Source organism: Propithecus coquereli, unplaced genomic scaffold, assembly GCF_000956105.1.
Source record: "Propithecus coquereli isolate 6110/MARCELLA unplaced genomic scaffold, Pcoq_1.0 Scaffold44, whole genome shotgun sequence".
NCBI classification, from domain to species: domain Eukaryota; kingdom Metazoa; phylum Chordata; class Mammalia; order Primates; family Indriidae; genus Propithecus; species Propithecus coquereli.
The window spans coordinates 1601826-1627878 of record NW_012150174.1 but is presented as its reverse complement, the minus strand read 5'-3'; the positions used below and the strand labels follow the sequence as shown (position 1 = coordinate 1627878).

Below are 26053 nucleotides of genomic sequence, written 5' to 3'. Positions count from 1 at the left end.
GTAGTTATTCAGAATCAATCTTGTCATCCCCTTCTCTTTGCTTTATGTAATAACATCTGTCTCAGCTGAGAAATCTGACTATACATCGTCAAATTAAACAGTGTTTCAAAAGATGCAATACATTTAATAGATTAAACATAAATCATAGCCTTTTCTTACTCTGCTCAAAGACCAATGTCCCAAATAACTATTTGAATCACCTAACATAATTCAGATACATTTTTTTCCCCTTAGAAACAGTGTCACTACATATAAGTATGTATATATAAATTTCACCTAAAGACATCAGATATTTGTGGGACTTTGGATTTTTTTTAACACAAATCACTTCTACAATGAACAATAAGAAAAGCACCAATAGAATATATGCCGATACATAAAACATATTTCCACCACCCAGGATTCTTTGATTTATGAAAATAAAGAATTTCCCAGAATAACTTAGGCTTGTGGACTCCACCCTATGAAGAATGGCTGAGGGAACAGAGAAGGTTTATACACACACCCTCCCCATACCTATTTCCCTCACCAGAATTTACTTCCTGAGGGCAAAGGCAAAGTCAGTAATATTGAATTTCTCTCAGTTGTCCCAAAATTTATCATACTTGCTTTATACAATGCTGATGCTCAATTAAGTGTTTTTCCCTCTGCCTGGAACATGCATCCTGTCATGAATGGTTGACTCATCCTTTAACAGCAAGCTCAAATGTCACTTCCTCTGTGATAGTCCCATGTGACCTTATTCTCCTCTGTAATCTCATAGCACCTTTTCATATTATCATTCTATAGCAGCTATACAATAGTGTAAATATCTATTTATTCCTTCTGCTTCCCCTATTACTGGTAGTTCCTCCAGAAAGGGTACATCCTTTATTAACCTTTGTATCTATAACCCCTATCCCTATTGCCTCATGCATAGCAGGTACTGTGTGAAATCAATGGGTAAGTTACAGGGCCATAGGCCTTAGTCACAAGGAATAATTAACAAACAGAGCTGTATAAAAACAAAATGGTCTCTTATGAAACTGAATCCTATCACTGTAAGTATTTCAGCAGAGGGTGGATGACTGGCTGAAAGAGATGTAATTATCATCAGCATTATCACCAACATCATAACCATAAATAATAGCTATATTTAATTGTCTGATTATTATATACAAGGCTCTGTGCCAAGTCCTTCACATACATTATCTCCATGAATTCTCATTTCCCCTGAGTTAGGTACTCTTATCCAAATGTTACAGATGCTTATCTATAACATGCTACCAAACTGGTAAGATAACAGTGTGAGAACTCAAACCTAACTCTGTCCTGACTTTAAAGCTTCTATCTTAGGTTTCCACTGTCAGAAGTCTGAATGGCGTGGTAGGCTGAACGAGGAGGCAACTAAGAACCCTTTCTAGTTCTAAGATTCTCTGATTCTGTGACACATTAAATTCCCTCAGTGTACTTAGGCACTTATTTGTTGATACATCTTGGTAAGGAACTTTCAAAAAACTGAAAATGGTAGGTGCTGCTGCCAAACAAAGTTCGATTAGAATAGAAGTAAAAATCTCTGTATTATCATGAAAAAGCCATGAGAGAGTAGGTTTAATTTACTTGTAACTCTTTGGCAACTTATTTATTATATAATCAAAATGCATCTATACTGGAAACATAAATAACACAAGCCATTTACCTCTATAAGGCACAGGAATTGTTCCAGTGAGGTTCATTAATTCCCTGGAACTGCCATCATTAAAAACTGAAAGGAAAACAATGATTTAATCATAAGCATTTTTAGAGAGGCCCCATGTAAGTTATTCTTTCAGAAACATTGGTTAAAAGTCATTATTATCCTTGAATGGGCTCACTTGTTAATGTATCATCCATTCTGCCCAATAACAAAGAATACTTGTTGATTCACTCAATGGGATCAGCTGTTGAATGAGTAAAGAAAAGATGCTTTAATTACAGTCATACTTAGGCTATATGGTTTAGTCTGTTGCTCCTAGGCTACAAACCTGTTCTATATGTTACCATAGTGAATACTGGAGGCTGTTATAATACAATGATAAGTATTTGTGTATACAAATATAGAAAAGGTAATGTGTTGTCATGCAATGTTATGACAGCTACATATGTCACTAGGTGATAGATTTTCAAATCTATTATAATCTTCTGGGACCACCATCATATATGCTGTCACTGACCTAAATGTTATATGGTGTGTGACTGTAGTACTTGGAAAAATGAATGTGAGTGCTACAATCCCAGTATATATGAGCTTCTGGTTCTCAACTAATATGATTATAAAAACTATTCAAAAATCACTATGAAACAAGACCATATTGGCCGGGCGCGGTGGCTCACGCCTGTAATCCTAGCTCTCTGGGAGGCCGAGGCGGGTGGATTGTTTGAGCTCAGGAGTTCGGAACCAGCCTGAGCAAGAGCGAGACCCCCATCTCTACTAAAATTAGAAAGAAATTAATTGGACAACTAAAAATATATAGAAAAAATTAGCTGGGCATGGTGGCGCATGCCTGTAGTCCCAGCTACTTGGGAGGCTGAGGTAGGAGGATCGCTTGAGCCCAGGAGTTTGAGGTTGCTGTGAGCTAGGATGACGCCACGGCACTCTAGCCCGGGCAACACAGTGAGACTCTGTCTCAAAAAAAAAAAAAAAAAAAAACAAGACCATATTAAATGTTAACTGAATATTATTATATTTTAGAAATCCCCAGATGTTTATCCTCACTGTCATTCTCAATCCCAATGTAGTATTAAACCACAATTTTATCTTTATTTTTATTTTTTAGAGATGGGGGTCTTGTTACATTGCCCAGTCTGGACTTGAACTCCTGGGCTCAAGTGATCCTCCCACCTCAGTCTCCTGAGTAGTCAGTATTAAAAATAAAAAAAGAAATGTTTTCATACTTAAAGATAGATGTTTTCTTGTAATATCAATCTCTCATGCCACACACTTTTTCTATCTATAATTTATCTATAATTGTATATGTGCCCTAATACACAAAATAATTGCCTACTTACTTCTATAATTTTAAAATGTGCCCTAATTGGGCAATCAATTTAATTAAGGCACATACTTTGTATTACCCGGACTGCTATTATTTGTAACAATGATTTGGAATTAACACTGTATCACATAGGGAAAAGGCTGTAATGTGTAGTGCAAGAACACAGAACTACAGTCATGCACCGCATAATGACGTTTTGGTCAATTACAGATTGCAAACATGACAGCAGTCCCATAAGATTATAATACCATTTTTTACTGTATCTTTTCTATGTTTAGATACACAAACACCATTGTGTTACAACTGCCTGCACTACTTAGTACAGTAACATGCTGTACATCCTGGGTGTATTGTAGGCTATACCATCTAGGTTTATGTAAGTATTATACACTCTGTACGATGTCCTCACAATGAGATGCATTTTTCAGACGATATCCCTGCTGTTAAGTGACACCTCAGTAAAATTGTTGACCCGGGTTCTTTTACTACCATTAACAATTGTAAACTGTACAATTTATTCTGATTTTGTGCATTTTTTTTTAAAAAAACACCTTATATAAATTTGGGACTTTGTTTACTCTAAAAGCATTTTTGTTGTTGTTGAGACAAGGTCTCACTCTACCGCCCAGGCTAGAGTGCACTGGCATCATCAGAGCTCACTGTAATCTCATATTTCTGGGCTGCAGCAATCCTCCTGCCTCAGCATCTTGAGTAGCTTGAGACTACAGGTGCATGCCACCATGCCTGGCTAATTTTTATTTTTTGTAGAGATGGGGTCTTGCTCTTGCTCAGGCTGGTCTCAAACTCCTGGCCTCAAGAAATCCTCCCGGCTTGGCCTCCCAAAGTGCTAGGATTATAGGCATGAACCACCATGCCTGGCCATCTAAAAGCATTTTGATAACAATGGTTTATACTTGGTCCTGCCATATGAAACTATTATGAAGCTATACAAGATATGTTTGATGATGTTGGAGTCTTTGTCAGTTTTGGTCAATATATATATTCTTTTAAAATGAATAAAAACTAGACACTTATAGTAAAGTTCTAGCCCCAGTCATTTTTCTCCCCATAGAAGCCATTTTAAAACAGACTTTAATTTTGGCAACATCAAGTTTTTTGTAGTTCAAAATACCATAGTACGGTATGTGGACAGAAACAAGGTGGGTCAAAATGAGGGGGCATTGTGCCCTAGGTTTTTAAGAGGACTTTGGATTCATGTCTTTATTGTCCAGGAAATAACAGAACTGATTGCCCCTCTGTTGCCCCCCTCCTCTCTTCACCAGGTTCCTAATGTTTTCAAAGCCATAGGGGTGAGTGAAATTTACAAAGTCTTAGCTACAAAATTCAGTTCCTTGCCTTCAGAGCCAAGGGTCTCATAATGGATAGGAAGCAACACGGGTTTTCCCTTGGCCCTGGCACATTAGGTGTTTTCAAGGAGACAGGGTTGAAGAAATTATGTTAGGATTAGGTGGGGACAGAAAAGATTATTTAAAAAAAAGGAGAAGTCCAGGTATTGTCATTTCATATACAAATCCCAACTTTATTTTGTCTCGGTAAAAACTAGAGACAAACTGCCACCTACCTACCCTACAGAATTAAAGACCACATTAAAAAATATTTTCCTCATTTACAAAACGAAAGGGACAGTCCACAGTACAGTTTTCCAAATATGTTTCTGAGAATATAAACAGATGCTATCAGGGGAGGGGGATTCAGTAGTTAAATAACCTTAGAATATACTGTCCAATATATTCTGTCTCCTCTTGATGATATATAACACATTAGCATATTAAAGGCTCTGAGAAATCTTGGTGCAATGAATCCCATTTAATTTTAATTCATAACTGTTTAAACTTAACCACAGAATTCTGCCTCCACTTCCCAACCCCAACAACATTCTTCACAACAGGGATCTAGGGATAGCACTTTGGGAAATGAACTAAACTGTCTTTAACATCTCCTGCTAGGTCTAAATGCATAGTTCTATATTAGAACATTTTTTTAAAAAACTTGAAAGAATTAAAGAAATATAGGATGTTAGTACTAGAGCTTACAATTTCCTATCCCCCAACACTTTTATTAGGTGGAGGTTCAGTCCTACAACTGAAAAACCAATAAACTTAAAAGGAAAATGGAAAAACTACAATCATTAACAAAAAGAATAAACTCAAAGCACAGTAATTAGCATTTTTATTACATAAACTCACCATATAAATCCAATACAGGTTTGAGATCTTTGTATAGAGTAATAACATTGACAGTTTCACGTACAGTTAGGTCTCTGTATTTGTACTGAAAAGCAAAATCACATGAAAATTTAGTTTAAAACCAACACACGTATTTTACTGCTAGATTAATTTTCCTAAAATCTTATATTCTTTATAGCACTCTTCTTAAAAATACAGTGGTTCACTAATCCTTATCATTAATAAAAGCTGGAAAGAACTTCAATAGCTTTCTCTCCTGCCACCTATTTGAACCCTTTACTTAAGCTACTCACCTCCATTTTAGCTCTTCTGTCCAACTTAAAGGGCCCACCACTAAATCAAATCTTTTTTTAAAAAATAAGTTTCAGTGTATTTTTTATTTTTTTTAGAGATAGGGTCTTGCTCTGTCACCTAGGCTGAAGTGCAGTAGTATGATCCTAGCTAAATGAATAGCAAGGACTACAGACAGGCACCACCACGTTCAGCTAATTTAAAAAATTTTTTGCAGAGACTGGGTCTTGCTATGTTGCCCACGCTGGTTTTGAACACGTGGCCTCCAGCAATCCTCCTGTGTCAGCTTCCCAAAGCACTAGCATGACTGGTGTGAGCCACAGTTCCCTGCCTCAAATGGCCATCATTCTTGAAGACCTAGCCTATAACTCTCTCCCTCTTCTTAATGAATCCTTCTCCAGACTTCCTGTTAGCCTATAATTATCTCCCTTCCCATCAAACTGCAGCATTCATTGTCAATATCAACTATTTTGTTATGTATCATTTGCTGTATTGTATTTTTCACACTACCTTGTACAACTCCACGCCAGGATAACTAGCAACCTGGCTTACACGCTCCTGGCAGGCGATAAGATCAGGGACCCTCATCTGATCACAATACACTGACGCTCACTAGGTGACAAGCTCCATCCACGCATAAACCTTTCAACCAGCTGTTAGTGCTTCTCTCTTAAAAAGGAGCAGTCAGCTATTTCAATAAGAAAGACTCCAATACACAAGCCAGAGGGCAAAATCAACAGAAAAGAAAGAACTAACAAGTAACAGAGGGGTTATGTAAGGAACAGAAGAAAATTTCTAAAAGAATTAGCATTCATAACTTCAAAGAAAAAAAAAATGATACTGTACCCATGAAACAAGAATATTCGAAGAAGAAAGAACTCTTGGATAAAAAATGTGAAGGCAAAAACAAAACATTCAATAGAAAAATAAGAATATAAAGCCAAAGAAACCAACATAAAAAGACAGTGATAGACAATAAGGAAGAAAATACAAGGAAAATTAAGAAATAAATCCCAGTCTACTCAAAGGTATCTCTTGAGAATTTCTTGTCCTCTTTTGTCCTGCAGCACCAATTTTTCCATACTATGGGATTAGTCCTATTAGCATACAAACATATTCTTATTTTTCCCCATCTTATTTAAACAAACGAACATGTTCCTGAACTCCCCTGCCCCTCTAGCTACCACCACGAAACTACCTACATTTGCTGCCTTTGATTGCTCTCTTCCTATGCTCTTCTTACAACTTTTTATCATGGAAAATTTCAAACATATCTAAAAGTAGACAGAAAATGAACACCTTATATGCAACTTGAACAATAATCAACTCGTGGCCAATTTTATTTATTCTTCTTTTATTTATTTATTCTATAACTTCATTCACTTTTCCCTCCTCTTGTATTATTCTGAAACAAATCATTACATTCTATCACACATAAATATCTCAGTATCTATCATTAAAAGAACTTTAAACACTCATAATACTATCATACTAAAATAATCACTATTTCTTTAATATCATTAAATATCCAATCTCATGTCATTTTTTTTTTTAGTTTGAATCAGGATCCAAGTTCACACGTTGCAATTTGTTAAAATGGCTTTCTCTTTTATAAATTTTCTCATTTTTTATAGTTTTGAGATATAATTTACATACATATAATTCATACATTTAGAAGGTACAGTTCAATAGTTTTTAGTACATTCATAGCTGTGCAACCAAGACAATCAATTTTACAATGCTTTCATGATCACCAAAAGAAACCCACACCCTTTAGCAATCACCCCCATTCCAACCACCCCTGCCTTCACCCTACCACTCGTCTACTGTCTCTATAGATTTGCCTATTCCTACAATATGTGGTCCTTTATGACTAACTTCTTTCACTTAGCATGTTTTCAAGGTTCATCTATGTTGTGGTGTGTATCAGAATTTCACACCTTTTTACTGCTGAATAATATTATTTGGATATACCACATTTTATTCATCTAGTTTCAGCTGACAAACACTCAACTGATGGGCTCATCTTTATTTTTATCCCTCAGAATTTATTCTTTGAAGAAATCTGTTCATTTGTCCTAAAGAGGCTCCCATGGCTTGGAATTTGGTAATTGCATCCCCTTGGCATAGTTTAATGTATATGTTCCTGTGAATTAGTAGTTGGATCTAGAAGTTATGACCTTCTTCATGATTTTAAAAAAACGTTTTAATATTTTTTTCCTCCTTTCTCTTTGGCAAGATCATTTCACATATGATATTTTTCCATCAGAAAGCACAAAATATCTGGGTGACGTTAGCAACCACTGAAGCTCCATGTTTAGACCCATTCTCTTTAAATTCACTCCAAACAGGCTTTAGTACCCACCACTTCACTGAAATTGCTCATCAAAGTCACCAATAACTGCCACATAGTATGCAATGGTCAGTCCTCATCTTACTTAACCTATCAGCAGTATTTGACCAAATTGAGTCTTTCATCTTACAACATATTCTTGGCTAGGCACAGTGGCTTACACCTATAATCCCAGCACTTGGGAGGCTGAGGCAGGAGGATCGCTTGAGGCCTGGAGTTCAAAACCAGCCTGGGCAACAAGTGCAATCCCATCTCTACAAAAAAATGTAAAAATTAGCCAGGTGTGCTGGCACGCGCCTGTAGTCCGAGCTATTTGGAAGGCTGAAGCAGGAGGATTGCTTGAACCCATGAATTTGATGTTACATTACAGTGAGCTATGATTAAGCCACTGCACTGTAGCGACAGAGCAAGGCTAGACAAAAAAAAACCTCAAAAAAGTTCCTCATTTGATTTCCAGGACATCAACACTTGTGTTCCTCCTGTCTGTGCTATGCCTTCTCAGTCTCTTTGCTGGGTTTTTCTCTTCTTCTAACCAATCATTATTGAGCCTCAGGGCTCAGTCCTTGGTCCTCTTCTATCTAAACTCACTCCTTTGATGATCTCTCATGGTTTTAAATACCATTTATATGCTGATAACTCCCAATTAAAATTTTCCAGTCTGAATCTCTTCTCTGAATTCCACAAAATGTATATCCAATTACCAATTTGACATTTCCACTTGCATTTCTAATGAATGTCAAATTGAACATGACCGAAACTGAACTCCTCATCTTCCCCCTAAATTTACTCCTCCTAACGTCTTTCACATACACACACACACACACACACACACACACACACACACACACACACACACGTCCTTCCAGCTGCTCAGGCCAAAAGCCTTAAAATCATCCTTGATGCCACTTTTCTTCACATCCACAGCAAACATGTCAGAAAATCCTGTTAGCTTTACCTTCAAATTATATTCAGAATCTGATCACTTCTTACTATCTCCAGAGCTACAATCCTGGTTTAAGCCACCAGCACCTCTCATCTAGATTACTGCAACAGCCTTCTGATGCTGTCTCTGCCTCCATTCTTAACCCCCTACAGTATAATCTCAACACAGCAGCTAGAGTAATACTGTTAACGTTAAAACAGAGCAATGGTTTCCCATCATAACCCAAGTAAATGCCAAGGCCCTTACAATGGCGTGTAAGGCCCTCCAGAATCTCCCAACACCACTCATGCTCAATGTCTAGGCCCACACCACCACTTTCCCCCTTGCTCACTCCAGTCTAGTCGCCCTAGCCCTCCTCTGTTGTTCCACTATCATGCACAACAAACTTGTCTTCACAGCCTTTCCATTTTTTTTTTTCCTTCCTCATGGAATGTTCTTAACCCAGATTGCTTCTTCACCTCTTTCAGATGAGCTCAAATAAGTCTTTTCAGAAAGACGTTCCTTTACTATCTGATGTAATTGGGACCCATCCCATATTACCCCTGCCCAGTGCTCTCTAATTCTCTTTCCTGCTTTACTTTTCTCTAAAGCATTTATCCCTTTCTAACATACTACTAAATGAACTTATTTGTTTACTGCCTTCTACGAGATTTTAAATTCCAGAAGTATAGAGTTTTTTGTTTGATTGTTCACTGTTGTATACCTAGAACCTAAAACAGTGTGAGGTATATAGCAATCTTTAATGGGTCAACTCTCTTCTACCCATTTGGCAGTGATTCCACCTATAGAAAAGTTGTAGATATACCATGTAAGAATACAGGTAGTAATCTGTATGAAAAGTCTGGAGTGTAAAGTTATTTGTGTAAAGAAAGATAGACTAACACTGTATTAATATACCTCTGTAATTTGTTAAAATGATGACAGAGAAGAGTGTTAAACTAAAAGGTATGTTTAAGATGGAAGCTAAGATAATGCTCAAAGGAAAAAAAACATCAGTAATAATATAAAAAAAACCGTAAGTCAAGGCAGGTGGCCCAGGGTACCACAATGGGTGTGGAGATCCCACAATCATATTAAGGGTAAAGGACAATGACCTTCACCCCCACCATGCGTCCAGGGTCCTGGCTAACAATTTCTACAGACCACAACCAAAAGAGAGGATAGCACTCCAAGCTAGCCCTCCCTTAGGAGGAAGGAACACCACAAACTGCTCCTATTATCCCACATACTATTCCTCTCCTATCTATTCATAGGCTGCAGAGAAGAGATGCTGATGCTCAGAACTGTCATAATCACGTAAAAGAGTGTTAGTTTCCCAGATATTGGTACAAAAACCAAAAGATGGTAGGATGCCCTCTCCCACCTCTCCACTATCTCCTTTTTTGTTTTTAGGGTAAAAAGAGGTTGGGTGGTGGGGAAGGAAGGTGGAGGAATAAAATATCTTCTAAAGATGCCTTAGTCTTTGATGGCAGGTTTCTCTAGAGTCGCAGTCCCTACTGTCCGTGGCCTATTAGGAACCCGTGTGCATCACCACCTGAGCTCCGCCTGCCCTGCCCCACCCTCCACCCCGGCCCGTGGAAAAATTGTCTTCCTTGAAACTTAGGAACTGGGTGTGTGCCAGCGGTGGAGCAGAGCTTCATCTGTATTTACAACCGTTCCCCATTGCTGGCATCACTGCCTGAGCTCCCCCTCCCGGCCACTGTCTTCCACAAAACCGATCCCTGGTGCCAAAAAGGTCAGGGACCACTGCTCTAGAGGACGCTTAGGAAATTTAATAAGGATTTGAAAAATAAATTAATATTTGGATATTCCTGTCCTTTATATAAATACATATATATTGAGTAATAAATCTTAATGATCATGGAATCAATTTAAAGATCAAAGATATCATGGAACAGATAACTCTTCAATTGCGTAGTATGTAAAACAATATGCTGTTTTTTTCAAAAACTTATATAAAAATGTTACAACATAGACCTTTACCTGGGTCACAATCTTCTACAGCTCCCCAAAACCTCCTGTATAATTAAGGATAACTACCTTATCAAAAGATCAAGACGCCTAGAAGATATGGTTAGACAATCAAGAGAAGCTTTCTTTTGAAAAGCTTTCTTTAGAGGTTATTCACTCTTCAATCAAGGACTATAGGGACGATTTTACTAAAAAAAATCTATATAAAAAAAGTTTTATACATAATGGTATGTTTTATTAGAAGTTAAAAACAGCTTAAACTGTGTATTGCTACCATTGACAAAAGTATCCAAAGCTAACATGCTGAACTGAAGAAGTCTCAACTCTCAAATCACGTTACATGTATTTTATTCTAATTAGGTTTGGTAAATTACAACAAAACATAACAAAAGCCATTCCACTCTGGTGTCAGGTGCCACGTTTTAAGTAATTACAAAATAAATCACGGCTTTAAAATACAAAATGCCTGTTTTTTTAAAAATAATACACCGGTCCTGAGCTGTGAAGATTGTAAATTAAGCTCAAAGCAAATAAATGCGCGTTACAAAAAGCATACACTTAATAGTAGTTACTCTTAGCAAACCCCTGAAATAGTAATGGAATTCTATTTAATTCAACTGGGGTAGGGAGGGACTGACATTTTAGCTTCAGCTTCTCTGGACGTTTTTTGCTTATAATTGAGCCAATTCAACCAATAGTTACCGGTTTCCCAAGGGTCGGGTGTTGAGCTGCCTGGGGAATACAAAACTGAAAAGGCCAGTTTCCGGGAGCCGGCAAGGGAAGGGCGAACAGGATCCCTAGGTTAGGATAGGAGTGGAGGAGGATTGCCTCATATCAAGAACTAAGTACAGCCCCCTCTTTGTGTTTATAAAAACTAAGAGAGAACTATACTGCCCCACAGACAGATCCAAACTCTCCAGAAGAAAGGAGGGCGAGCGGCTGCAGGTGGCAGGCGGCCTCCGCTCCGCGCCTTTGTTGACTGTAGCCGCCCTCCACCTTCCCTGCCCGGGCATCAGCGATTCCAGCACAAGGCGACAGGAGCCTCGGGGAGAAGGGCCGCGCAGGCGGCTGAAGACCGCACAGGGGCTTTCCGCTAGCCCAGGAGGATAGCTGGGCTGGGCAGGGCCAAGCGCCGAAGGGAGCAGTGGGTGCGCTCGGGGAGTGAGCGCGTCGCAGCCTCACCTTGGACACCATTTTCTTGAGCTGGCTCTCCGACACCGCCATGACGGCCGCCTCGAGACTCTCGTCCCTGCAGGCAGAGGGTCAGCCACTCCAGGGCTGCCCTAGGCCGCCCCACACAATCGCACACCAAGCGGCCAGCCTCCCACCCCCCCGCCTCAAGCAACAGGAAATCTGCACCACGACAGCACTTCCGCTTCCTTTTCGTCACTTCCGAGGCCGCCATCCTGCCGAGAAGGGTGGGACGCGTGTGGGGCTGAGGCCCTGCGTGGGGTGGGTTCCGAACGACCCACACCCACACCCACACCCCTAATGTGCCGGATTCGGAAGGACGAGGCGGGTCTCAAAGATGAGGGCAAGCCTGTTCCGAAGGTCGAAACTCTGGGCCGGTATAAGATTGGCAGGTATTTCATAGTTACAGTCGCCTTTAGTCTTAAGGAAGCAGCTGAGGGAGGGGAGGAAGCACGAAGGGCTTGTCTTAATGACTGATTCATCAAGTGGGAGGCCACCGAACTGGCCAAGAACTGTTCTGCCACTGACTCGCCCTTGTGATAATAGTAGGCACGCGTACTTCTAGCTCGCGCTTAAGTTCTTTACAACTCTAAAATGAGAGGCTTGCATTAGATGATGCCCAGGGTTTCTCTGATTATCAGGTGTGTTTGTTTTTGGTTGTTATTGGTGATGTAAAGTTTAAAAGTCCTTCGTACTTTGTTCGCAAGGGCAAAGTGTAGAGCCCTCATTTCTCAGGAAGCCAGACAGTAATTTCTTCTCCAGGATATCTTTCCCTAAGTCAGAATTTCTTCTCTGTGCCCAGACATAAATAACAATACAAGCTGCATACTACTTTGCGCTGTTTGTGTACTAGCCTGTACACTGCCAAAGTCCCGAGTTCTTCGGGGCAGACTTATCTTCAGATCTTCATGGTCTTGTACAATGCAAAAATAGGTACTCGATCTTAATCGAATTTCTACTTCCCAAAAAAGTTCTTCATGGTGACTTATATTAGTCATCTTTAATTCTACATCACTGCCAGTTTTACATAGGCACAGTGTCATTCAAGGTATTGTAAAGCTTGGGTTTGATGATGTAAAAGTATGATAGTTTGGATGGTTTTAGTATAGTGCTAACGAGAACAAGGCTGTGTATTGATTCCCTTCTAAGTTGGCATCTAAGTGAAGGTCACATAAATAGAGGGCCTAATTAAGAGTATGTGGAAGCATCATTGTAAATTGTTGCCAATACACACACAAATAAAGGCTATCCCAATAGGTACCGTTAGTTTTGGATAACCTTACATTAGTTAAACATACAGCTCCAGTCAGTCTGACAGAGGTCAGTCTATCCTTCCACTGCCCCTGCTGTTTTATGTCACTTAAAAGCAATGTGGCTTTCAAACTGTTCTTAAAGCCACAGCTTAATCAGGAGTACCTTTAATTAGAGCAACTCTGCTTTTATGAATTGGAGGAGTGCCAGGTAACCATTGTTTAAAAATTTTTCTTGCTAAAAATCAATTTTAAAAGTTTTGAAAACAATTGATAAAATATCTTTGCACTTAAGCCACTTAAAACAAAATATCTAAATATCCTGGGTGCCGTATTAATTATATGAAAAAATTTTCCTCCTTAATCGGAATAAATTTTCTTCCACTTAATAAATCAAGCATCACCTGGTGATTTTAAAATCAAAGTTTATTTTATTCATTATTCTTGATATTTAACGAAAACAATGTAAATTGGAAAATAAAAATTTATCTTCTGCTATAACATCAAGAAAGCATTTAATCCAAGCCCCACTAAAAATCGTAACGAGAACAGGCACTACATGATTTTGGAAAAATAAATGTGAAAGAAAGTTAATAGAAGCCTTGTGAATGTCAAATTGTCACCAAATCCTAGTGAGGTGGTTGTGGTGCGCTTAACTTATACATAGGACTTACAACATGATTGCTAATACTTAACACTCAAGGAAATATCTGATATAGGCAATTACTTCTATATGTGGCCTTCCAGAGGCCAAGGATGATTATTCATCTTTGAATACTCAGATTCTAACACAGTATGTGGAATAACAGTAGGTGCTCAGTAAGTATTTGTTATATTGACATGTTCCTTTTATAATTAACGTAGTGAATTCTTTTTTTTTTTTTTTTTTTTTGAGACAGAGTCTCACTGTGTTGCCCGGGCTAGAGTCCCGTGGCGTCATCCTAGCTCACAGCAACCTCAAACTCCTGGGCTCAAGCGATCCTCCTGCCTCAGCCTCCCAGGTAGCTGGGACTACAGGCATGCGCCACCATGCCCGGCTAATTTTTTCTATATATTTTTAGTTGTCCGATTAATTTCCTTCTATTTTTAGTAGAGACGGGGTCTCACTCTTGCTCAGGCTGGTTTCGAACTCCTGAGCTCAAACAATTCGCCCGCCTCGGCCTCCCAGAGAGCTAGGATTACAGGCGTGAGCCACCGCACCCAGCCCTCTAAAAACTATGTTTAAAAAAAAAAAAGGAAGCCCCTACAGCAGAATGGAAGTAATCCTTTCTTAGTGTATAGGACTCCAACTTTAGGGTCTTGTGACAACTATTTTGGCTGTTAGGCCTCTTCCGTCTTTTAATGCCTAGAAAAAGAAGTTGTATGGATAAGTGCCCCTTAATAGCCATGAGTTCTTGGGCACTAAAACTCAATTTCCTTTTATAAAATAATGATAATACTCCTACCTCTATGGGTTATTGTGAGGATTCAGTAAAATAGTAAAGTGCTCATCACACTGTCTGGTGTATAAGAAGTGTTGATGTTAGCTGTTACTATTAGCATATTACTATTGTGACACACAACTGTCTTTCACATCTGAAAATATTGCTCTTGACCCATCACCAAAGTGTATGTACTCTGAATCATTTCTTTAGGAGAGGTTAAAGGATTTGCTCAGAACCATCAGTTCATACAGCCTCTCCCCCTTAAGACCAGTGGTTTTCATCAAAGTCTCATATTTTGGCTGTAAAGTAAACTGCTTGGCTTTCATTCATAATCCATTTTCATTAAAAATACACATTTCTCTATGGTTCTACTAATATCACAGTAAGTTCATGAGATGTTGGAGATTCTTATATAGTCCAAGAAAATGTTACAGAAAATTTCAGACAGGAAGTCCCACTGGAAATTATACTTTTTCTACATATATTTAAAAAATTCCTTTCCCTTTTACCATTTTAAAGTGCAGATAAAATTTTTCTCTATTTTTTGGCAGCTAAGGAATTTGAAGAAGGAAAATAAAATGCTTTACCATTACTACCAACTATATTTTGCAAAAGAAACATTAATACTTTAAAAGCTTGGATCTTTGTATACCTAACACAGATTTTGTAAATCCATATTGGGCCTTGAGATTATCATGTTTATTATAAAAGTCAAAGAGTAATTTATTTTAAAGATGTATTACTTTCAAAATATTCCCAAGGTGCTGAAAGAGCTTTTAGTTTAGGATATGGAGTTTTTGTTTGTTTGTTTTTTAAGAGACAGGGTCTTGCTCTGTTGCACCCAGGCTGGAGTGTAAAGGTGCCATCATAGCTCACTATAACCAACTCCTGGGCTCAAGAGATCCTCCAGCCTCAGCCTCCCGAGTACCTGGGACTATAGGCATGCACCACCATGCCTGGCTAATTAGGATACACAATTTAAAATGATGCACATTGCAGATGAATTTTTACCCTGCTGTAGGTTTAAAGAACAGTATAGATATCTCAAGAACACCAAAGAAAATTAGATTTTCCCCTCCTTATCTAACTCCTTAAGGATTGAAATCACAAAGCTAACCAAGAAACATCTACCTTAACCAAGCAGTTTGTAAGGATAAGTGATAAGATACAGAAGTTCTCAAACCTATATATGTGGGCAAAATTAAATGACGTTTCCTTTCAGGCAACTGCACTTGAGAATCAAAGCTTTAACTGCTGTTGGAGACCATGGATTGAGGATGCACTATTTTGGAGTTTCTCAGTCAGTGTATCTTCTTTCACTGTGGTTTTGATGACTTCAGATACCCCATTGGTTCCAAGGATGCAAGGCAAACTTAGAAACACTTCATTATTTATATCATAATATCCCTGAAATGAGAAAAATAGGGATTAAAATAGAGATAAATCACTGCAAAGAAGTTAATATCATTAAAATGCACATTTTCTTCCTTTTCTAGTTCTAGTACAAAGTAATACAAGTTGAATTTTTAAAAAAATTTGTTCATTTATTTTTGTGAACTCAAGTTATTATTTCAGAAAATTTTTGAAAGATGAGAGGAACCTGGTCAAAGATACTCCCTCTGTGGGGAGGTAAGCTAGCTCCCTGCAATGTGGGTAGCAGGTTGGGAGCTAAGAAAAAAGATGGTCAGAGTAGATTTCCTAGGGAGGGGCATCGCGTGGTCTCTGGGCACAAATACAGTACTCTCTGTTTCTTAAGTTGATACATAATAACTACATATTTATGGGGTACGTGTGATATTCTGATACATGCATATGATGTATAACGATCAGATCAAGGTAACTGAGATATTACCACCTCCAACACCATTCCTTGTGTGAGAACATTACAAATTGTCTCTTCTAGCTATTTTGAAATATACAATAACTTACTTATAACTATAGTCACCCTACTATGTTACTGAACACTAGAACTCATTCCTTCTATCTAACTGTATTTTTATATCCATTAACTAACCTCTTTTCATCCTCCCTGCCCCCTTCCCAGCCTCTGGTAACCACCATTCTACTCTCTACCTCCATGAAATCAACTTCTTTTTTTTTTAAGCTCCCACATATGAGTGAGAATATGCAATATTTGTCTTTCTGGCACATCAGTCTGGGGTGACTTGGCTGGCTGAGGTGATAAATGACAACCAGAAGAAGTTTATGGCTATATAAACTCTATTTGGAGATTCTCAAAAAGCACGAGGGTGAGAAGGCAACCTGGTAGAAATCCAGACTTTCCATAGCCAAGCACAGTAGGGCTTAGACCAGACTGCCTGTTCCCACGTTACTCCAAAAGCTGGCGACATTGAAAACGCCTGGGTTAGAGTGTGAACAGCAATTTTGCTGGTTTTGTATTTATAATACGAGAGAATGAGAATAACAATTACCTTTGCTAAAATTGATACAGAGTGCACTTTCTTTTTGTTGTTTACAATACTGTCAACCAGGTCAGCTACTGATAGTCCAACAGACCAGGATCTTTGGCCTTTTACCCTTAACAGTTCCATGGCTCTAGGTTACAAAAAAACATGATCTCAGAAAATGCACAAAATATGCACATTTAATTTTACATTCTGTTTAAGGTATTAATTAGATATTTTTATGACACAGAAATAAGAGTTACACAGCAATTGTTAGGAAAGCCTACAGATAATCTAATGATTAAACTTTTCTTAAGATGTCAGATAGGCAAGTTCACAGAGAGAAAATACAAATGGCCTAATAAACATAAAAAGATGCTCACTGCCATTAATATTTAACTATTAATTAAAACAAATACCCCCATTTTGCCTATAAAAATTAACAAAGATTAAAAAGACTGATAACTAATTTTGGAGAAACTATAAACAGGCATTCCCATAACTGCTGTTGAGAGTGTAAAATGATCTTTTAGGAAAAAGATTTGCCAACATCTCATTTAGAAATTCCTCTTTTAGGAATTTATCCTACAGCAATATGCTCAAGTGTGCAAAGATAAACATAATAAGCATGTTTGCTGTATTTGGAAACAACTCATCAAAAGAGGAATGGTTGAATAAATCACTACCAAATGTAGTACCATGTAGCTCTTAAGAGTAAGATAGATTTACATGTACAATATAGAAAGATGTACAAGATTTATCATTAAGGCAACAAATCAAGTTACAAGATAATGTGAATAGCATAAGTCTATTAGAAAAATAACAAAAAATAATAATGATATATTTGTAGAAGCATTGAAATTTTTTTCAGAGACAGGGTCTTGCTATGTTGCCCAGGCTGGCCTCAAACTCCTAGGCTCAAGCAATCCTCCTACGTCAGCCTCTCAAGTAGGAAAAAATATTTTTAGAAATATACATGTGGACACTAAACTGTTAACAGTGGTTGTCTCTAGGAGATGGAATTATCTCAGTTTTTTACTTTCTACTTTATAGATATCTGTAGTATTTGAAGTTTTATAATAAGCATATATTATTTTTATAAATAATTATATAAACATTTAAATTTCTTCCTTTTAAAAACTACAAATGTAAGATTATATAATCAGATTAGAATGAATTATACCACACACTACTCTTCTCAATAAGAAAAAGAATATTCTTTCTAGTTGTTATATTCCACAAACTATAAGCTGAACGTTTAAAAAGCTAAAAATCACCACCACTCAGACTTCAGGAATATCTGTTATTATGTGGTGGTGAAACAACAAATGACATGAAAATATATAATGTATAGAGTCTAACTTATGGGGCACAGTCCCCTGGAAAGCCTCTGAATAATACAAGGATCTCTTCATTACATTTTTCCCCCTGAACATATAATATGGCTTATCCTTTCATATTAGACTGATTTCCAAATGTATTTATGTGTGATTAATACGTACTCATTTTTAAGTGGTATGGACATATTCTCTTCCACTGTAAGAAAACTGTTATTATCCTTAGATGTTTAGATACAGGAGCAGTAAATCAAGTCTGTAAATAAGGAACATGTTCTACCCTTTAAATGTCAATGGTGTTATCTGAAAAAGTCTGCAAAGCACTCAGATCTACCTTCAGATAAGAAATCAAAAAATATAAAACACTGCTCCCTTATACTTTTGGATTTGTCCATAATAGCTAGTTTTGTTTACAGAAGCCTGGTAAGTATTTGCTGTGTATATAGCTGTTATGTTAGCTATGAAATATATGATTTTCAGTTGGATAAATGCAAATTTACATTCAGTGTTACCTGTTGAATAGCTGCACCTGAGAGTTATGACTCATTACTTCTTGGCCACCCCATGCAGGTACTAAAAATTAAATGAACAATTAGTTATGTTTTGCCAATGACTCTATTAGGATTAAGATGTGATAAATGATATTTAGCAGTCAAGGGTACCTTCTAGCAACAGTTATAGTTTTCCACCAAAGGCCCTGAAATGTGCTATACCAATTGCCTGGGGTGAAAAAGACTTTCAAACTACAATTCCCAAAAAACATGATCCCTAAAGTCTACTTGCAGCCTCCTTACATGGTCTTTCTCATCAATAACAGTTCTATAAGGGCCATTTCACTGTTTAAATAGAAAGCTTTCTTTCCTTACCAGACCACATGTAATAGATTCCCAAATGCTGCAAACACTTGGCATTTGTTCTGCTGGGAACTGCACTGAGACTGATTTCAGGTGAAGGATAATTTGGTCACCTATTTTGGGCTAGAATTTCCATAGCTGTGAGAGAGGCAGCATCCAGTTTTCTAAAAGCATCATCTGGGTTACCCATTTCCTCTCACCACACCATTTATAAAAAAAAAAAAATTCAAAAATTCAAAGCTATATGCACAAACTGGATATTTATACCACACCTAAATTGACGTTTCTCATGGTACAAATCTATGTGTTTGGGTAGCAAAGCAATAATACATTTGGCTATATAAGAATATCTTATGTTTAAGATATAAGAATTCTATGCTACATTCAAAATCAGGCCATTTAGTTATGTGTCCGCAACAAAAGATATCATATGTATCCAGATGTCTCCTCTCCCCAAACTGACTACCAGCTTCCAGGGTGCAGGGACCATGTATTCTTTTGTGTCTTCTTACACATATTCTGTACCATGGTGTTGGGTACACAGAAGATAATACAGAACTAACCTCACACCCAATTTATAATTATATTTGATAACAAAGAGGAAAACATACGTGCAGCATTAAGTTGAAAAACATGGGAAAGTTTTAAAAGTTTTTATGTCAGTAAAAAAATAGCAAAATCAAAAACTGTTACATGAAAAACAAAAAACCCCAAAACTGTTACATGAAAAATATAAATACATGTGGACAAATCGAGGATTTTTAAAATGTTTTATATGGATAGAAGGGTGATACATAGATTATTTTCTTTAAAAATCTGCTATTAGTATATTCACAATAAATAAAAAATTGGGGGAAATGTCTGCTACTGAAATACAGCATTTACAGACCTTGGAAAGATGAATAATAGCAAGGTTTGTATAAGAAAAGACAAAGGATGCCAAAAAAATCTGAAAATTATGAGTATTGCTGCCATTTTTTATATATATATGGAGAGAGAGAGCGCTCACATCTTTCCTCTGAGTCCTGACTTAAAAGAGCCATAAGAAAAGAATGTTCACAGAAAGAAAGCTTCACTGTATTCAAATTTGCTTGTGACACAGTCATTAGAATTTTAATCCTCAAAACTTTTTTGTACTTTTATTATTTTTAATTGACATATAGTAATTGTACATATATATGGGGTACAGTGTGATATTCCGATACATGTATACATTGTGTAATGATCAAATCAGGTTAATTAGCATATCCATCACCTCACTTATTTCTTTGTGTTGAAAACATTCAAAATCCACTCTTCCAGCTACTTGAAAATATACAATAAATTGCTGTTAATTATAGCCACTGTACAGTGCTATAGAACACTAGGATAGAATTTTCAAAAAAGTTTAGATGGACTTAATTATTTCATTTTTTGTTTGTTTACTGCCCAGCCCTTCAAACTTCCTAAATGTATATCCATCTTACTTTAGCCATTTCAATATTATACCTAATCAATCCTGATCCTTGCTTCCACTAAATAACAGCAATCCTCTGGCTCCAAAAATTTTAATGAAAAATTCCATTTACTAGCTCTTTTCTACTACATATAACACCCACCCCATGCCCAAAGCAGATGATCTAACACTCTGTTCTGAGGTCCAGCCCTTGGATTTCTAAAACGTCTCTTGAAGGGGTTATCTGTAGTTTATATATGATTGCAGTATCACAACTGAAAATAGCAACTGCAAAGCTTATATTCTGCTAACCATCTAATTTGGTGTGGCATAATGAATGATCTTTGGTTACAACAAGATGGTGTCAGGATCATTTGTTCATGCCAAAACACATTTACTGAGGCCACTGCAAGCTCTAGGAGCTTACTGTCTGGTGGAGCAGACAGGTAATTATAAGTGTAATAATGGTTATAACAGATGCATAAATTTGCTTAACCTGGAGAATTAAGGAAGGCTTCCCAGGAAAGGTGGCACTCAAGCCCCGTCCTGAGAGTACGCAGCAGTTAGCCAAGTGAATGAGTGTTCAGGAAAAGGAAGCAGCAGGTGCTAAGGCAAGGAGGCCTAGGAAGAGTGCATAAACCATTCAGGAAACTGCAGATCAACCACCTGACTAGCACAGAATGCCTGGTAGTATGGCAGAAAATGAAGCTGGGGTGGGAAGCAGGAAATAGAGCCTAAAGGGCTTATATGCTATGTGATTCCTCCCCAGGCTGGAGTTGTCGTTTGTCTGAAATACCTGAAGAGAGTAATTTCACGTACACAACCGCTATTCTTATAACTGTTTCCAAATCCTAATGTTGCTTTACTTCAATGCATAGTTTTACATGTCCTTCCACCAATTTTCTATTCATCACCATCTTGCTGATCACTGTAATAACAGCTGCCATTTGCTGAATGTTTACTCTATGCCAGACACTGTACGAAATGCCTTAGATAAATTAAGTGACAGCAAGAAAGAACACAGATTTAGGGTTAGACCAACGTTCAGATCTCAGTTCTGCCCTTATTAGATAGGTAACCTTGGGAAAATTACTTAATTTCATTGAGCCTTAAGTTTCCTTATCTATAAATTTGGAAAACTACCATCTCCCTCACAGGTTGTTTGTAAAATTTAAATGAGATATGCAAAGTATTTAATATACATAGTAGGTACTCAATAAAAAAATTATTATTACTATTACTGTGATGGTGTCACTTATGAAAAAATATATCCAGTTGGTGTCTACAATGAAACCAGCAGAGGGAGCTTATAATCCATTTCTGGTTTTAGGGCCAAGGTAAGTAAGAACACCTACCTATCGATGGATATAATTTGTCTTTGCAGCAAGAGTAGAAGACAGGATAAAAAGTAATCTGATGGTATCTCTAGATGGCAGACAGGGAGATAGATTGGGGAGAAGTACATAGGTAGCCTTAGTGGTATTGGTAATGTTCTTGATTGAGTATGGATTCATGAATATTTGTCCAATTACTATGTTTTAAAACTTGTACACACATTATCTATGTCAAATATTACATAACAGTATAGTTAAGTGATGCCAGTTCACATGTACCTGCATCTCTCTATCTTTAGTTCCCATTTGAGACCTCAAGACAGAATTACCACATCTCTTCCCTGTGCTTTTATTCTACTTCTCTTGGACCTTAATAAGTCCATACTGCCTTCTAGTCATTTCCTACATCAAGTTCTTACACATCTATATATTTTCCAACAGCAGCCAGCACAGTGTTTACTGAGCAAAGCAGGTGCCCAATTAATGTTTCTGAAAACAAACTCCTACATTTGAGATAAAAGGTCATTTAATCAAACACGAACTGCTTTTTGGTAGATTTTAAAGTGTTCCTGTCTGAAGAGCTCACAATTAAATGCTATCAAATTGTTTTCTTCCTTCACCCAGATATACTAGGTTAGGGTCAGGGTAAGGGACATATTTATCAAGTCACACTATCCTTTATTTTCTCTTTATGATTTGAAAAATACAACCATATTTCAAAATGTTCTTATTCAATATTTATTATACATCAACTGTTCCTCGAAATTTGTAACTTATTAGAGGGACTGGTTAAATAAATTATGGTGTATCCAGTAGTTAAAAAGAATGAGTGAGATATGTATATGTTATTATGCATTCATTTCCAAGTCATAATGGTAAATAAAAGGGAAGGTGGAAAATGATGCATGATGTCTCTTTCACATATGTGCTTGCCTATGCACAGAGTATTTCTGGAGGATTGTATTATATAAGAAACTGGTAACTGTGATTGCCCCTAGGAAAAGGGATTGCCCCTAGGGAAAGGGATAGAGCATCTGGCATAGAAGGGAGACTTTTTTTTTTTTGTACTATTTAATTTTTTTCAATGCGAAAGTACTACTTTTTCAGCTAAAAGAACAGCTTAATAATTTATACTTTCAATAAGGAGAAGGTGCACACACAAAAATCTGGTTGGGTAAGAACAAGTAGCAGTACAACAAAAGAAGAAACATCATAAGACAATATGTAGTTATTATCATACAGATTTAAATAGCTTTTAGCCCAAAGAAATGAAGAAATCACTATGGAGTGATATGATCAGGAAAACTTTCATTGCATAACGGGGCTCAACTTAGACCTTGAAGGATGAAATTTAAATATGATGGCAGAGAGGAGGAAGGGATTATAGGGGAGGTACATGAAGTGGGTAAAGGTCCCTGTGGGGTGAGCTTGGGAGGCACAAGATCTAGGTTCCAGTCCTTCTTTGACCCAAAACCTATAGGCTCCTAGGCAGGTCACTCTGATCATCCCTGCATCCACTGCTCGCTCCCTAAAGCAAAATGTAATAGATGGTCCTTTCCAGCTCTCTAATAACACAGCTACCTCCATAACTATAATGGAGAAAGAAGATTCAGGCTTTATTTGGGGGCTCGCTGAGTACCAAGCAAAGAAATTTCATGGTTTGGTGAGAGGAAGCTCCTGAAAGATTTTGAAAAGAGGAATATATTTTAGGAAGATGGAACTGATAAGTGAGAACATACAGTAAATACTACGTAAGTTTTGGCTAATATTACTTTTAATTTCACATCATGTACAAGGTAGTCTAGAGGGGAAAGAGCAAACTGGGAGATTTGCAATAACCAGGCAAGCAAGAGGTCAACATGCACCAGAGGGTTAGGTCCATGTTGGGTCTTGGGTTTGTTTAAAACCCTAGATATTCATTACTCTAATATATCTGCTGCAAGTTCTTGTTTTCTACCCTTGCCTGGGGTCCTATTATTTAGTGTTTAGTGTCAAGGAACATTTGGAGCCTGAAAAGTATTTCTGCTCAATAACACTGTCAGGTTTTTTAAGGGTTTATTCTATAGCTTGACTCGTTTTAACACTTGAAATTTCTAGGTAGCCAGGGCAGATTTATACAGATTTAAAATACTGCTGTATTTTATTAAAATAATTTTCCTAAAAATTATATAAATACTACATATTTTATACGAAGTACAAATTTTTAAAAACTACCTCTAATCCAGACATCACCACTATTAATATTTTGTTTGTTTTAATGGCATCAAAGCATATACAAAGCTTTAAATTCCAAGAAAATAGTTTTGAGAATACAATTTGCTTTGTGGCAGTATGGTTTGACATCTATTTAACTTTTTAATGTGCATGATCGTTCTCCAATTCTCCAATTGAATTATCACCCCTGTCACAGGCAGAGAGGTTATTTTCTACATCATGCTCTACCTCACAGCACCTACATACTGAATAAAGTAATGTACTTCAAATGATGAAGTAGTGATTAACTTCTCCCAAATTACCCTTTCAACATATCATCCTCGTGTTTCCCCTCTGCCTGAGAATCACTTTTCAACTCTTTGATCGGGTATTCAAGGGATCTCCAAAATGTGATTTCAATCAAGCTTATCTGGTTGAAACCCTTTGCTACAACTAGTATGTATTTTTTTTAATCCCACGAACATGCCACACTTAACTATATGCCTTTGCCTGTTTCTGATTTCCTATTCCTGGAATGTCTTTCCCACTCTTAGCTATCTATTCAAATCCCATTCATTCTTCCAAATTCCAGTTCAAAGGTGGCTTTTATATAATTTTCTCTAGTCATTTTAACCCATGTTAAATGCTCACTCATAAGTATCTCAGTACCGTAATCTATACTACTCACTTTGGCACTTAAATAATATCCTACACCTTTATTGTAGATCATATATTAATACTTGTTTAAATGAACAAAAATGAATAAAATGAGAGTAAACAGCACTTTTATCACCTGACCAACCTGGCTTTATAGCAAGGGAGAAACAAAGGAATAAAGGAAGAAATTCTCAAGTCAAATAGGGAAAGCATTCTTTTGAAATAGGAAAAGGAGCTTTCTAATACAGAGAACCGAACGCTTTTTGTGGTAGGAAGAGAGCAAATGGCTGGTAAAAAAGGTCACAAGGAGAAACAGAGAGCGAAAATTCTGTTTAAATAGGTGAGAGACAGGGGGCACATATCTAGGGAGAAAGTCTGAACTTAGGTAAGCAAGGTTGAAGGGTGGGGAGAGTAAAGGAGATAATTCTGTATATGCTTTAGGGTTTAATTTAATGTTATTGTTCTGGAAACTTAAACTTTTAAATTAATCCTGGACTCTAAAATTCAATTAAAAAATATAAAACCTGACTAAGGAGTCTTGTCTAATCTTAAACTTACGGAAAAATAATTGCAATGAAAATGACACATATGAAGAATAGACTCACAGTACGGGACCTGCTATATGGAAGGCACTCAAAGGTGCAAAAAAGCCAACAGGGCCCACAATTCTGGAGTTCCCAGATATGTCTAAATGTCACAACTACTGTTGATTTACGTTATCAATATAACTAATATAAATGTAATTCTTACCTTTGTCTTCTCCCTGCTCACCAATAACCCATACTTCTTTGCCTGAAGTCTGTGCCTTCAAAACATTCGTGATAATATATTGTAATCTCTGTGAATCCAGATTGCATCCAATTCCAATCACTTGATTTACAGGAAATGCACTCAGTTTCCATGTCACATAGGTCATGATTTCCACTAAATATTGCATACAAGGTGAAAATGTAAAGATTAAAAAATATATTTCTAGCCTAGCTCACAAAATATTTATAATAAGTATATTAGAGCTTCTATATACTTTTCTTAGGTCCTAAATGCACTGAAGCATAACATATTTTTAATGTACATTAAAAACACTAACCAGGCTTCAACAAGATTTTATATAACTTTGTTAAATATAACAAGGCTAGAGTAGAGTAGAGTGGCATCATCACAGCTCACTGCAACCTGAAACTCCTGGGCTCAAGC

The 26053-nt window shown here is 37.2% G+C and overlaps 2 protein-coding genes across 2 annotated transcripts in view; both read right to left on the bottom strand.

Moving 5' to 3' along the window:
- TSG101 (tumor susceptibility 101) overlaps positions 1-12158 on the bottom strand; it is a 35297-nt gene extending 23139 nt beyond the window's left edge. The window contains exons 1-3 of the mRNA XM_012654384.1: positions 11962-12158; positions 5222-5306; positions 1679-1744 (exon numbers count right to left, since the gene is read on the bottom strand). Coding sequence (XP_012509838.1) covers positions 1679-1744; positions 5222-5306; positions 11962-12003 — 193 coding nt within the window. The 5' untranslated portion in view covers positions 12004-12158. The remainder of the gene's footprint in view (positions 1-1678; positions 1745-5221; positions 5307-11961) is intronic.
- Positions 12159-15755: 3597 nt separating this feature from the next.
- Positions 15756-26053, bottom strand: part of UEVLD (UEV and lactate/malate dehyrogenase domains) — a 50744-nt gene continuing 40446 nt past the window's right edge. The window contains exons 7-10 of the mRNA XM_012654167.1: positions 25610-25783; positions 18899-18959; positions 17077-17200; positions 15756-16051 (exon numbers count right to left, since the gene is read on the bottom strand). Coding sequence (XP_012509621.1) covers positions 15884-16051; positions 17077-17200; positions 18899-18959; positions 25610-25783 — 527 coding nt within the window. The 3' untranslated portion in view covers positions 15756-15883. The remainder of the gene's footprint in view (positions 16052-17076; positions 17201-18898; positions 18960-25609; positions 25784-26053) is intronic.